Raw genomic sequence first — 11,070 nt, forward strand, 5'->3', positions numbered from 1 at the left:
TCCGTGGTAAAGCGCGTTCAGAATACGCGAAGTGGGGGAAGGCGATGGATCACTTACCCCAAAATCAAGACCCCGCCCGCGTCATTTCACATCAGCCCCTCATCGCCTGTGTCGCCCCCATATCATCCTTACAGCAATGTGACCCTTGCAGAAGTAGAGAATAAAGGGTTTACAAGCACAAGGCCGCGCAAAAGCTTCCTTCCAAACTTGGACTCGCGCCAGCGTCTTCCACCCCCAGGCATTGCTAAACTATGGCCCAGGTGTACCGAGACTGTCAGGCCCCGCTACCACAACGCTTGCTCCACATTTGTCGGAACTACCCTACAGCCGCTCACCATCACCCCTCTAGCTTGATACTTGCTGCTTTGCCAGTCTTTGAACAGAAATGTTCTTCTACGTGTGTTTTCAATGAGTTGTCTCCAGAGACTTGAGGACTCTTTGGCTTGTTCTACAGGTTACTGTACCCACTAGGTCTCGAGCGTCAAGTGAAGAAGTGTGGCAATAATACATGCATGACATCCCTTAGTGACGAATTATTTTGCGTCACTTTTGTTTCCATCCTTCATGCCGTCGCCGTCTCCCTCTATGACTGAATCTTGGTCTCCCAACCGCCTTCGGCTTCGAAGATTTTACCGACCGTCTTGCCAACCTCCAAGAGGTGACGGTCGCGATATCGTGGTGCGACGAGGGAGAGGCCGATGGGCATGCCGTGGTCACCCTTAAAGCCAGGTACATTCAGAACTGGGACATGAAGGCCCTACACCATTGTTAGTCATGGTAAGATTCGTAGAAAGTTTGTCACTTGCACTCCACATCGCGCAGAAAACGTGGCTTCCTGTGCTCTCCAGACCAACGGGGGCCTCATCCGGTACACTCGGCGTGATGATAGCTGCATACTGCGAGGCAATACAGTCGAAGACAGGCCTCATGGCAGCTAATTTGTCGCTAGCCATCAGTTGCGTCTTGCGAGTGAAATTGTTGGAGTTCTTGACGTGCTCAATCAAGACTTGGCCGATTTGGTCTCTTCCAACTCTATACTCGGCTAGGAAAGAAGTACGACCCTCGGTGTGAAGCCCAATGCGATACCACTCTGGTACGTCATTGAACTCCTCAGGCAGGCCAATTTCCTCAACCTCTGCCCCGTGAGATCTGAGAAGATCTGCAGCGCGGGCGAGAGCGTCTTGGGTCCCAGGACCAGCCTCGGGCCAGACAGCTGTCTTGCAAATCGCGAAGCGTGCTCCTTCGATGCCTTTGAAAGCATGCTCTTCATCCTTGTCATCCCGGAGCTCGAAGATGTCGGCCAGAAGGACGAGGTCGCCAACACACCGCCCATACCATCCAAGAGTATCATACATCAGAGCGTATATTTTCTGGCCCTCGCGAGAGACGGAGTTCCAGGTTGGTTTGAACCCATATATGCCATTGAACGAGGCCGGACGAATCATGGATCCGCCTGTCTGTGTGCCAAGGGCCATAGGAGCTTGGAAATCGGCAACAGCAGCTCCGGAGCCGCTAGAAGATCCGCCCGGAGTGCGTAGGGGGTCATGAGGGTTATGAGTTTTGGGGCCGACATGGATGGCAGCGAATTCGGTTGTAGTTGTTTTGCCTAGCCTGTTAGTTGCAAGTGTGCAAAGCGTATATAGAACATACCGAAGATGAGGGCACCAGCATGGCGAAGGATTCGTACGGAAGCAGCATCTGCCTCAGGGAAATGGCCATCATATAGTGGCGAGTTGAACTGAGTAGGCATGTCTATACAACAGTAAGCTCTGGTAATAGTGGGATACGAGTTGGTCAACTTACCTTTGGTGTAAATGACATCCTTCACAGCGATTGGAAGTCCATGGAGAGGTCCTCTATTGTTCTTAGGGATCCCATCTAGACGTATTGCTTCCTGCAGGACCCTCTTCTCGTCCAGGTATGCCCAAGCTTTGACGTCTTCATCGCGTGCCTTGATTCTTTCAAGTAAAGACTCGGCATACTCTTGAACTGACATCTCATCCGCCTGGATCTTCCCAAGAGCTTCAGAAGCCGTAAGTTTCCATGGCTCGATGTGGTTTTTTGGCGACGCCTGATTGTTCATAACGCTGGCTTTCCTTCAATTTTTGGGAAGGGATCACCAGTCGAAGGACGTTACAGTTCTTGCGGTGTCTTGATGGAAGTAGACGATGGGTCTCACAGACTGTAAGCTTGACTTTCTCAATGGATGTGGAGATCAAGCTGGGGACTCAGGCATACGAGACAAAGACACAGTTTGGGGAATGGACCCTGTTGTATAGGCACTGAGCCGTGAGCTAGAGTGGGGATGTATCCCAGTTCGACTCTGCTGAAACACATGAGCACATCGTGCAGCATGAGATGGCACTTCTAATCAAATCTGTTGGGAACAACGATGCACGCCGTCTCCAGAATGGCCTAGGTGATTTTGTAATGGTGGCATAGCATATCTTGCAAAAGTCCCATCGATATGCATCCGACGCTTCCAATGCGCCAGATAAACTTGGATTAAAAGGTAGAAAAAGCAAGAAAGTTCAAATGCCATTGGACATACGTGCTTATCCCGTTCCTCGCGTCCCATGGCGATGGCGGGGCGGAGAGGGGTTTTAATGCAGAGGCGTCTACGACATTCAATCACGTGGCTTGTTGTCACTTCTCTAGCTGACTTTGCATGGATGTCCTCCTCCAAATTCACACCACCATCATGGGCGTCTCGCGTCGGATGGCCGCGCTACCGACCCTTCATACACTACATCTCTAGGTCTTGCCTAGCTTCATTCATATTACTTTTGACGCCCAATAATAGCCAGATGCTTCTTGCCCATCGCAGCGAACGACTGCCCCATACAATTACCTCCTCAATTTGGTCCTTGATCATCTATTCTAACAACGATGACAGGACACCATCCATCACTGAGTATACAAACAGCTTGCGACCTTGTGCCTCGTCGAAGTCGATTATTACAGCATAGCCCTCAAGGCAGTTGAGCACTATCTTTGGAAATATCACTTTTCTCATGCAGCCAGTCGCCAATCGGTCTGGTTGAAAGGCCAGGAAATTGTTCGCATTGAGGGAGAAAGGAGCGAGAGACAAGATACACATTCAGGGACGCAGCCGAGCTTGCAGCACCGGGAGGATCCCGGACGTTGTCAAAAGAGCTAAAACTGCTCCGAATGTGCAGCTACCTTTCTGCTTGACATATTTGCTGGTATTTTCATCACTGGGCGTACTGATCAACTCATCGAAGGAGTCGTTGGTTACATTAAAATGACGAGAAAAGCTGACACCCCCTCTGTACCGAAGCGCAGGTAGAAGCAGTGAATCCAGCCCAGAGCACCAGACCCGCGACAATCCCGAGACGAGTTTGCGATGTAGACGGACGGACGATTGTACCAATCCATCACTCCGACATATTGTCAGACGAGAGTGTGACTTCTGTTGTACACGCATTCACCAAAGATGACCCGATAATCACCTGTTCAACACATTGGGCTCACGCCTACGAAACTCAATGGCAAATTGACACCAATTGCACAGCAGGATGAACAAATCAGTCGAAGGGCTTGGTTAGCATAAACTGAAAATACCAACATGAGATTCGCTGGGACGAAGTCATCATGCTTGGAGATGGAATATCGCATATACCTGAGGTCCAAAAGGAAGAGACAAGAACTGTAAAGGGGGAAATGCACAGCCAATACATCGTGGGCAGACCGTTCTCGGAGCGAGCTCTCGCGGAACCGTCAATTGTCTGAAGCTAAAATTGCTTGGAGGACAGGAACTTGGCCCATTGCCGTACTCAGGAGACATTAGCGACTTGGATTCTTTGCCAGATAAGAACGCGGTTGGACGATCGTACATCGACGGAGACTAACCTAGCAGGCGTGAAACTCGACTGCGGGTCCAGGCACGTCGGTCACAGAACAAACCTATGAGTGAACGGTACTTGATGTCTGGTTACAGCAGGCTCAAGCAGCACCCTTGTCAGGAAGGAAATGTCAATACAAAGCTACAAACAGACTGAAGAGGTCATCTCAAGCCATAGCACCAGTCTCAAACATTTTCGGTCCCCTGAATAGTACGCTTATAAATAGCCGCCATGAAAGCTACACTTTGTTGACCGGAATCCGTACTCGATACCTTCAAGGGCTTGAAAAATTGAATGAGGGAGGAACTGAACGCGATGCTACACGTGTCAAACGAAGTTCCCGCTTGTCTTACAGAAGAGGACGGTAGGGAAATGGTATGGGTAGAGTCAGAATGGAACAAGTCTATATGAAGTTATGGAGTTGTCAGCGAACGAGGAGTAGTTACTATTGTAAATACGGAATGAGCATGTATTTATTCCCTATATCGTTAAATGATTTGGGTAATAACCTTCACAAACGCACCGATAGCTCCTCAAATGTATATCTCGCGATGTGTGAAGGTCCGTCGCCAACACGAACACCTTTGCTTCTCCTAAGAACAATCCAGTCTTGCTCTGATTCCTGTTGCCAGGCCTCACAGCCCATTCCTCGGAATAACCATAAATGGATCCTTCGATCACCTGGACATCGCAGGCTTTTAGTCATGGTTATCATGAGCGTCTACCATGGCTTATATGAGCTATTGCGCCGCCAACTCGACCTGTGTACCAGTAGCTGGCATTACGCATTTCCAGGCGATGGGTATGCTAACGAATATTGGTGTCGAAGAGCCGACTCTGGTTGTGAAAGTAGAATTGACGTGGATGTAACTCTTTTTGAAGCAGTATTTTTTCAGCAGATAGTATACTCTTCAGTGTCTTTGCTGTCCTTGCTGATGTCCAGAGATATCTCTTGCCCCTTGGTGCCACCCTGGTTTATCTCGGAAGCAGTTTTATCGTTAGATCGTCCACCGCCCGCGTTGGACTGAGCGTTGTCGAGATCTGCGGCGCCCTTGGAGCCCATGCCGCCCTCTAAAAGCTCTCCGCCTTCCATGACTGTGCGGAGCTCGAGGTTCTCGTCTTTGGAGTACACGCGTACGCCGACGATGCAGATGGCGTTCCAGGGCTCGGGCATCTTCTCCTCGTCAGAATCAGTCTCGCTCTGGACTCGAGACCTTTTGGATATCATACGTCTGGGGTCGCGACTATTATCATCGCTACTGAAAAGCCTTTCATGATCGTCAGCTGGAGAGGCTGATGACTCGCCTGCAGAGTCGTAGGCAGGTCGAGGGCGGGTGGGGAGAGGCTCTTCTTCCTCGATGGGAGCGGGAGGTCCTCCACTGACTGGTGGGACCTCCTGTTTCTCTTCAGCACCCTCAGCTGTTGAGTCCATGGGCTTGGGAGTCGAGTGAGGTGATCCAGTTGAGACCGAGATAACCGCGTCGTCATGATCCTTGTGGTGCTCATCAACGACAACAGGCTCATCCTTGTCCTCTGAAATCTTAATCTCCTCAGTCTTCTTGCTCAAAGCCTCATCATCAGCCTCTTGAGCCCTCTTCTCCGCTTCCGTAGCCTTCTCAGCCTCAGCCTTAGCAATCCTCTCCTTTTTCATCTGCTCGCGCTCAGCCTTGACCTTGGCGTTGAACTCCTCATCAAGACGGTTCTGCTCAGCCTCCCACTCTGCGCGACGTCGCTTTCTCTTGTCCGCGTTCTTCTTGGTCTGTTGCTTGGTGACGTCGCGGATGGTAGCGCGCTTCTCCCACATGTGGCGACGCTCCTTCTGGCGACTGGCGGAAGCCTTCTTCTGATCCTTCTTCTGGCGAAGCTTGGTGACCTTGTCCATGTGGTTCCAAGCCTTGCTGTGGGCTAGATCATAGGCATAACCAACCTGCGCAAGCTTCTCATTCTCAGTCCTGTCGGCAGTCTCGCGCTTGACGACCTGCTCAACAGATTGACCGTTGGAGTCTCGCTCGCCAGTGACCTTCAGGTAGACGACGTAGTTGCCAGCGGGAATATCAGGCAGCTCAACAGAAACAGAGCGCTCCATGAGATAATTACCATGAGATCGGACAATGTAGTCCTCCGCATCGGGGCTGTTCTCGTAGTGAAGACGGAAGTGAAGACGGAAGGAGTACTGTCCTTGAAGACCCTTAAAATACCGACCATCAAGCTGCGAAAGAACCAGTACAAGGGGAGAGTCCTGGGTCAACTTGATGTGGAACTTCTCATGGTAAGCCGCCTTCCACGGAACATCAACACCAATCCAGCGCTGGCAGCATCGCCAGTCTCGATCGCGGAAGAGTCGAGTACGGTCGAAGTGAGAATATTTCCGAATAAGATCCTCGTAAGAAATCCAGAAAACAGAGTCGCTACCAAACTTGTGGTCCATCTCCTCCTGCACTTCGGTAGTCCACTCCTTAGAGCCATCACTCCAAGCTCCATCCCAGATACCCTTGCGAACCTTACCCCAAGGATTGCGAAGCTTGACCAAGCGCTGGCCAGACTTTAGAGTACGTACCTCCATGATGACATAGGCATGCCCTTCAGAGATGCCATTGCGCTCACCGTAGCCGTGCTCAAGAAGACCAGTAGAAGCGCCAAAGAGGAACTCATCGTTGACTCGCGACATCTCCTTGTCCCAGAACTCATCGATATCGAGAATATCAGACGTCAAGAGCTCAGTGGTAACTCCACCAGAGAGATCTTCGACACCCTCTCCATTCCAGCCACCCGCCAATGACGCATAGTCACCGTGAGCCTTGGCGTAGGCCTTCTCGAAGAGAGGAACCCAAGTCTCATTCTGATCTCTGCACTGCGCAAAGAAAAGAGCCTTGGAGCCAGTCTGATAGGTCTTGCGATAAACATTCTCGTTATCCTCACGATCGATCTGCTGCAGAAGATCTCTCTGCATGGAGGGGGAATCCCACAAGGGGGACTTGAGATAGAGTTTATCGTCGATGATGGAGTAGATCCATTCGCCATCTCGATAAAAGACAAAGCCGTAGATGCCGATCTTTGTGTCATGGGCAACGCAGATCCGCTGTAGACCTCCTGGAACATTGGCCAGAGCCGTTAGGCCAGCCATGATCCAGCAGTCTCCTAGACAGCCCTGCTTGACGTCACCACCACTAACCTCTCTCATGAAGGTCGGATTCTCAAAGATCTCGTGCACGCGCTTGACGGCCTTGGGAATAGCCGCCTTTGAGCTCAGAAGCGTTGTCCTGTTGAGCTCGAATTTCTGTGATCCCAGGTTATTCAAGCAGTGACCCTTCTCATACTTGAGATCCCAATCCTAGCAACGTTTGTTAACGCCAAATTCACACAGTCGGACTACAAACGGACGACAAACTCACCAAATCCCAACCAGGATCACGATATCGCATATTCACTCGCTTGCATTCTTTGATGATCTTCTCAACCTTGCGTCGACATTCCTCAACGGCTCGCTCGTAACCGGCCGATAAGAGCTCTTTGGAATGGTAGGTAGCAGGTGGTTGCACAGGGTCGAATGGGAGGACGGCGAGAGCCTTGTGAAACTTGCGCTTGGAGAACTTCTTCCAGATGCGGTTGATGCTCTTTTGAGGCGGGAGTTTCTTCTTTTTCTTCTTCTTCTGGTCGTTGTTGTTGGAAGCCGGGGCCCGAGGGCGACGAGGGTCGTCGGACTCCTCTGATGAGCTGTACCCGTGCATCTTGATATGTTATAAGAATAATCAAGTAGTGTTGGAAAGGAGCTAAGTACAATTCGGTATGACTTGTCCTAGACGAGAGCCAAAATAGAATCCCAGGAGTCAATCCCAAATGACGTGGTAAGGAACAAATGACCTGTGGTCATGGATGGATATTTAGCAACAAATGGTGAAGTAGGGTCGGAGATGAGAAGGGTACATATACCTCAATATTTGAGTGAGGAGACTACGAAAGGGCCAGGCCCTCACGTTCTTGTGATAGGATTTCCATCTAAGGGTTCGATGACAAGGCAACCAAAAGGCACGAAACTGGTCGCACAGCAGAGCCTCATCTCCCGCTCCTTGTTGCTGGCTTTTCACAGCTTCCTCTGCTGATTTCTAATTGAGGCCCCCTTGCTAGGGTTCAGGTGTAACAATGCGAACAACTGGTAGCTGCAATTGAGATCAAGTACGAAAGCTTTCTTGAACGTGGTAGCCTGATCCTGGCGTAGATCGCTCGTAACGAGGCAGCGAGCAAAGGCTCTGGGTTGAAAAAGAGGCGTACCAACATCGGCCGCATCTGCAGAGGCCAACCTTGCAAAGAGTCCACACACACGAGACCTCTGTGCCCCAGGATCCTGGGCCTCAACTTGGAAGCGCGCAACTGAGGCCAGAAGTGTAGGCTGGCCTTAGAGTCAGTGAGAACTATCAAGCTGTAGCTGCATTTATGACACAGCAAAGTTGTAGGCGTGTCGAGATGGATCATGATCTTCGAAGCTGTACAAACCCTTGAACGTGAATCTCTTGTACGCCTGTGTTATGTATGGCAAGTGGCCAAGTCACTGCTTTCAAGAACCCCCTGTCTAATGCTGACGAATAGGTACATGATCAACCAGCAAGAAGCTATTGGACTATGAAGCATCCTAGGTTTGCTCATGCTCAAATGGGGAAACAACGGAACGACAACAGGGCTCGAGGTATGCCACTCATGTCTTTTTTAGCCCAACTCCATCAATCCATTTACTCACAGTTCGTCTTGATTTCACTTTAAAAAATAAACAAGTGAAACACCAACGCTGTCTTGAATACTCGGTACAGTTCATTTCGAATAGAATCGGCCGTGAGTTTCAATACCCTAGTGAACTTGCGGATTGATCCTCAGGTTCGTCTCGACTAAAGTCGGTCATAAGGCTGAGATTTGAGCGAGCCAGGATGTACACTCTAAATGGTGCCACCCATCAATTCGGTATAAAGTTTAGCTCGTTTGATGCACGGTGTTTGGTGTGACTACCGTCTGTGCCGCTGGAGCCCTGCATGCCTGAAGGATGAGACAGCGGCCCGCTTAACGGATGCGGTTACCGTGTAAGGCACCCCACAATGGGCTTTGTCTGGGCTTGATGAAGGACGAGCCGACGAGGGCAGGGAGGCCGTGCTTAGCGCGGTACACCGCTGGATATGGAGATGCGTATCTCTTTAGGGGTGATAACGCTTATGGGTCCACGCGAAGAGGTAAGCAAGGGCTCATAGTAAATCGCTAAGCTAAGATAAGCAAATATACTGGTTAGCTGTCACGTCACCGGGCCCCACAAGCGTTATCGCCTCTAAGGAGATACCATGCTGCAATGTCGCCTCATTACCCTTGTACTTGAGTACATCCACAACCCCAAAATATTCAGCTTCTCGGCTACAAGAGCCGTATTGCTCCAGGACCCGCACTCCGTCTGTCCGGGCAATTGACCGTGATTGACAACGCCATTGACAGCTTTGACGCCGGGTGATATACACAGTGATGTATCAGGCAAACCACGACACAAGGCCTTTCACAGGCGACCGAGGACGATCAAGCCCGCGACTTGCCATTGGTTTGACATGATGTTGGCAAATTGTGTTGGTTGTAAACATTGGTATGAGGACCCAAATTCTGTCTAGATCTGTGCTCTGTGTCAGAGAGGGGAAAAAAAATCAAAAAAATCAAAAAAGCAATACTTAGTGTGAAAAACCACGACCTCTTTCTGCGGATAGGAAGTCAATCAGCTCCAAGGCTTGAGATTGAACTGTTGCTGTATTCTATGGGTAGGTAGTAGCACGGCTACGGGCTGAGCACACCGCTACTTAGCAATGCCAACTGAATCGAGCTTGGGCATGAATACGACAGATCAGTATCATCAAGCGAAGCATGTGAAACGCAAAGAGAAGACATCAGCGTCCTGCGCACAGAAGCGTAACGAGAGGAGGTACCTTGAGGCGTCTGCAAAGTACCAATAGATTAGGTGGTGACTGAGATTTTGAATGAACAAGGATTGTTCCATTTCCCCGAAGTCCTCCACAATAGTTTGCGTCCCATTGATAGCATCCGGAACAGGATGTAGGTCCGCACAATTGGTGGCGCGAAACGCCGAATAATGAAGATCTACTTGAGCTAGACGAGGTCCGTGTTTGTTCTAAATCCATAATGCAACGGGCCGTAAAGACGGGGCTGGTAGCCTACAAAATGGCTATCAAGGCCTTTAAATTGACGACCATGAACCCCTGAAGCGCCACATGCAGTTCCAAACCACTAGTAACCTCGATGCAGTGCACACCGCTGCTCGTAGCTCACCATTGATGGCGGACTTTGGCTGTTTGAAATGTAACCCGACAGGTCAGCGTCACGACTTGAAGTCCATAAACTTATGAAGCGCAAAGAGAGGATGCCAAGTACACAACAGCGGTGCGGTATGAAACAGGGTTCAGCCGTCTTACTCGGGTCGCCGCACAATTTGAAGGCTGAAATTAGCGCCCGCCGTCAACGAGCGGAACGGCTCCCGGACTGCCGGAGTGCAGGGCCCTGGTGAAAGAAGCTAAACCGAATGGCCCGTTTGTTGAAGGCCGGGGATGGGCTATTGACCAGCGTCTGTACGCATTGGTCTAGGTGTAGACTGAACCTCTTTTCAGCCTCCTGGGCGCTCTGGCAGGGACGATTCCGCGACCAAGAAGACCTAGCTGGCTCTTAAAAGAGCCACCTCACTTCCATGTAGAGATTTTTGTTTTCTCCGCTCTCGAGACAACGAGACTCAGTGGTCTTGTTTGCGAAATACGCCGTGGGCTGCTTGGTAGTGTCCTGCCCTTGTCCACGGCGTCATAGCGACAACAAAAAGAAACAGTACAACCCTTCTCGATTTTGTTACTACGATCAATCACTTGACTTACGATACTGGTAACGTTATGTATGAGGAGATTTCCTCAGTAATTATGATGTTGCACACGTACATTGAATAAAATTAATCCTCATTATGCATGTGAACTGGGGAATATGTTTCATCTCCAACTACTTGCGATTGGTCAACTCATGTTGTCATCTCCTTGCTCTCAATCTTTAATGCGCGTGGCAGAGCCATTGCTCTAAGTTGGAAAGCCGGCAGTCTTCCATGCAGTAGAGCCGTTCGAAATCTCAGATCTTTGATTCGCTCTTTCCATTCACCACAATTACATTTCCGTTGTACTGGTTACCAGGTCCGATC

At 50.2% G+C, this 11,070-nt stretch overlaps 4 protein-coding genes across 4 annotated transcripts in view; all 4 read right to left on the reverse strand.

The window, feature by feature from the left end:
• The window catches only part of FOIG_16504 (uncharacterized protein), a gene marked incomplete at both ends in the record, with an annotated part of 1,266 nt that extends 1,024 nt beyond the window's left edge, over nucleotides 1-242 (reverse strand). Inside the window, one exon of the mRNA XM_031217965.1 lies at nucleotides 133-242. Coding sequence (XP_031052325.1) covers nucleotides 133-242 — 110 coding nt within the window. The remainder of the gene's footprint in view (nucleotides 1-132) is intronic.
• A 341-nt stretch (nucleotides 243-583) lies between these two features.
• FOIG_16505 (amidase) lies at nucleotides 584-2,083 on the reverse strand (the record flags this gene model as incomplete). Its single annotated transcript, XM_031217966.1, has 4 exons — nucleotides 584-757; nucleotides 855-1,606; nucleotides 1,651-1,752; nucleotides 1,804-2,083. The coding sequence occupies 4 exons, from the start codon at nucleotides 2,081-2,083 to the stop codon at nucleotides 584-586; spliced, it is 1,308 nt and encodes a 435-aa protein (XP_031052326.1).
• A 2,167-nt stretch (nucleotides 2,084-4,250) lies between these two features.
• On the reverse strand, nucleotides 4,251-6,923 carry FOIG_16506 (uncharacterized protein). The gene is made up of 2 exons (XM_031217967.1): nucleotides 4,390-6,923; nucleotides 4,251-4,311 (listed from the first exon to the last, which is right to left on the reverse strand). Exon 1 carries the CDS (start codon nucleotides 6,814-6,816, stop codon nucleotides 4,759-4,761), a length of 2,058 nt encoding a protein of 685 aa, XP_031052327.1. The 5' UTR covers nucleotides 6,817-6,923; the 3' UTR covers nucleotides 4,251-4,311; nucleotides 4,390-4,758.
• Nucleotides 6,924-7,173: 250 nt separating this feature from the next.
• On the reverse strand, nucleotides 7,174-8,078 carry FOIG_16507 (uncharacterized protein; the record flags this gene model as incomplete). Its single annotated transcript, XM_031217968.1, has 2 exons — nucleotides 7,259-8,078; nucleotides 7,174-7,197 (listed from the first exon to the last, which is right to left on the reverse strand). Coding segments are annotated over exons 1-2 (360 nt in total), but the record flags the coding sequence as incomplete, so codon positions are not given.
• Nucleotides 8,079-11,070: the final 2,992 nt, after the last annotated feature.

Source organism: Fusarium odoratissimum (assembly GCF_000260195.1).
Source record: "Fusarium odoratissimum NRRL 54006 unplaced genomic scaffold supercont1.86, whole genome shotgun sequence".
Classification (NCBI taxonomy): Eukaryota; Fungi; Ascomycota; class Sordariomycetes; order Hypocreales; family Nectriaceae; genus Fusarium; species Fusarium odoratissimum.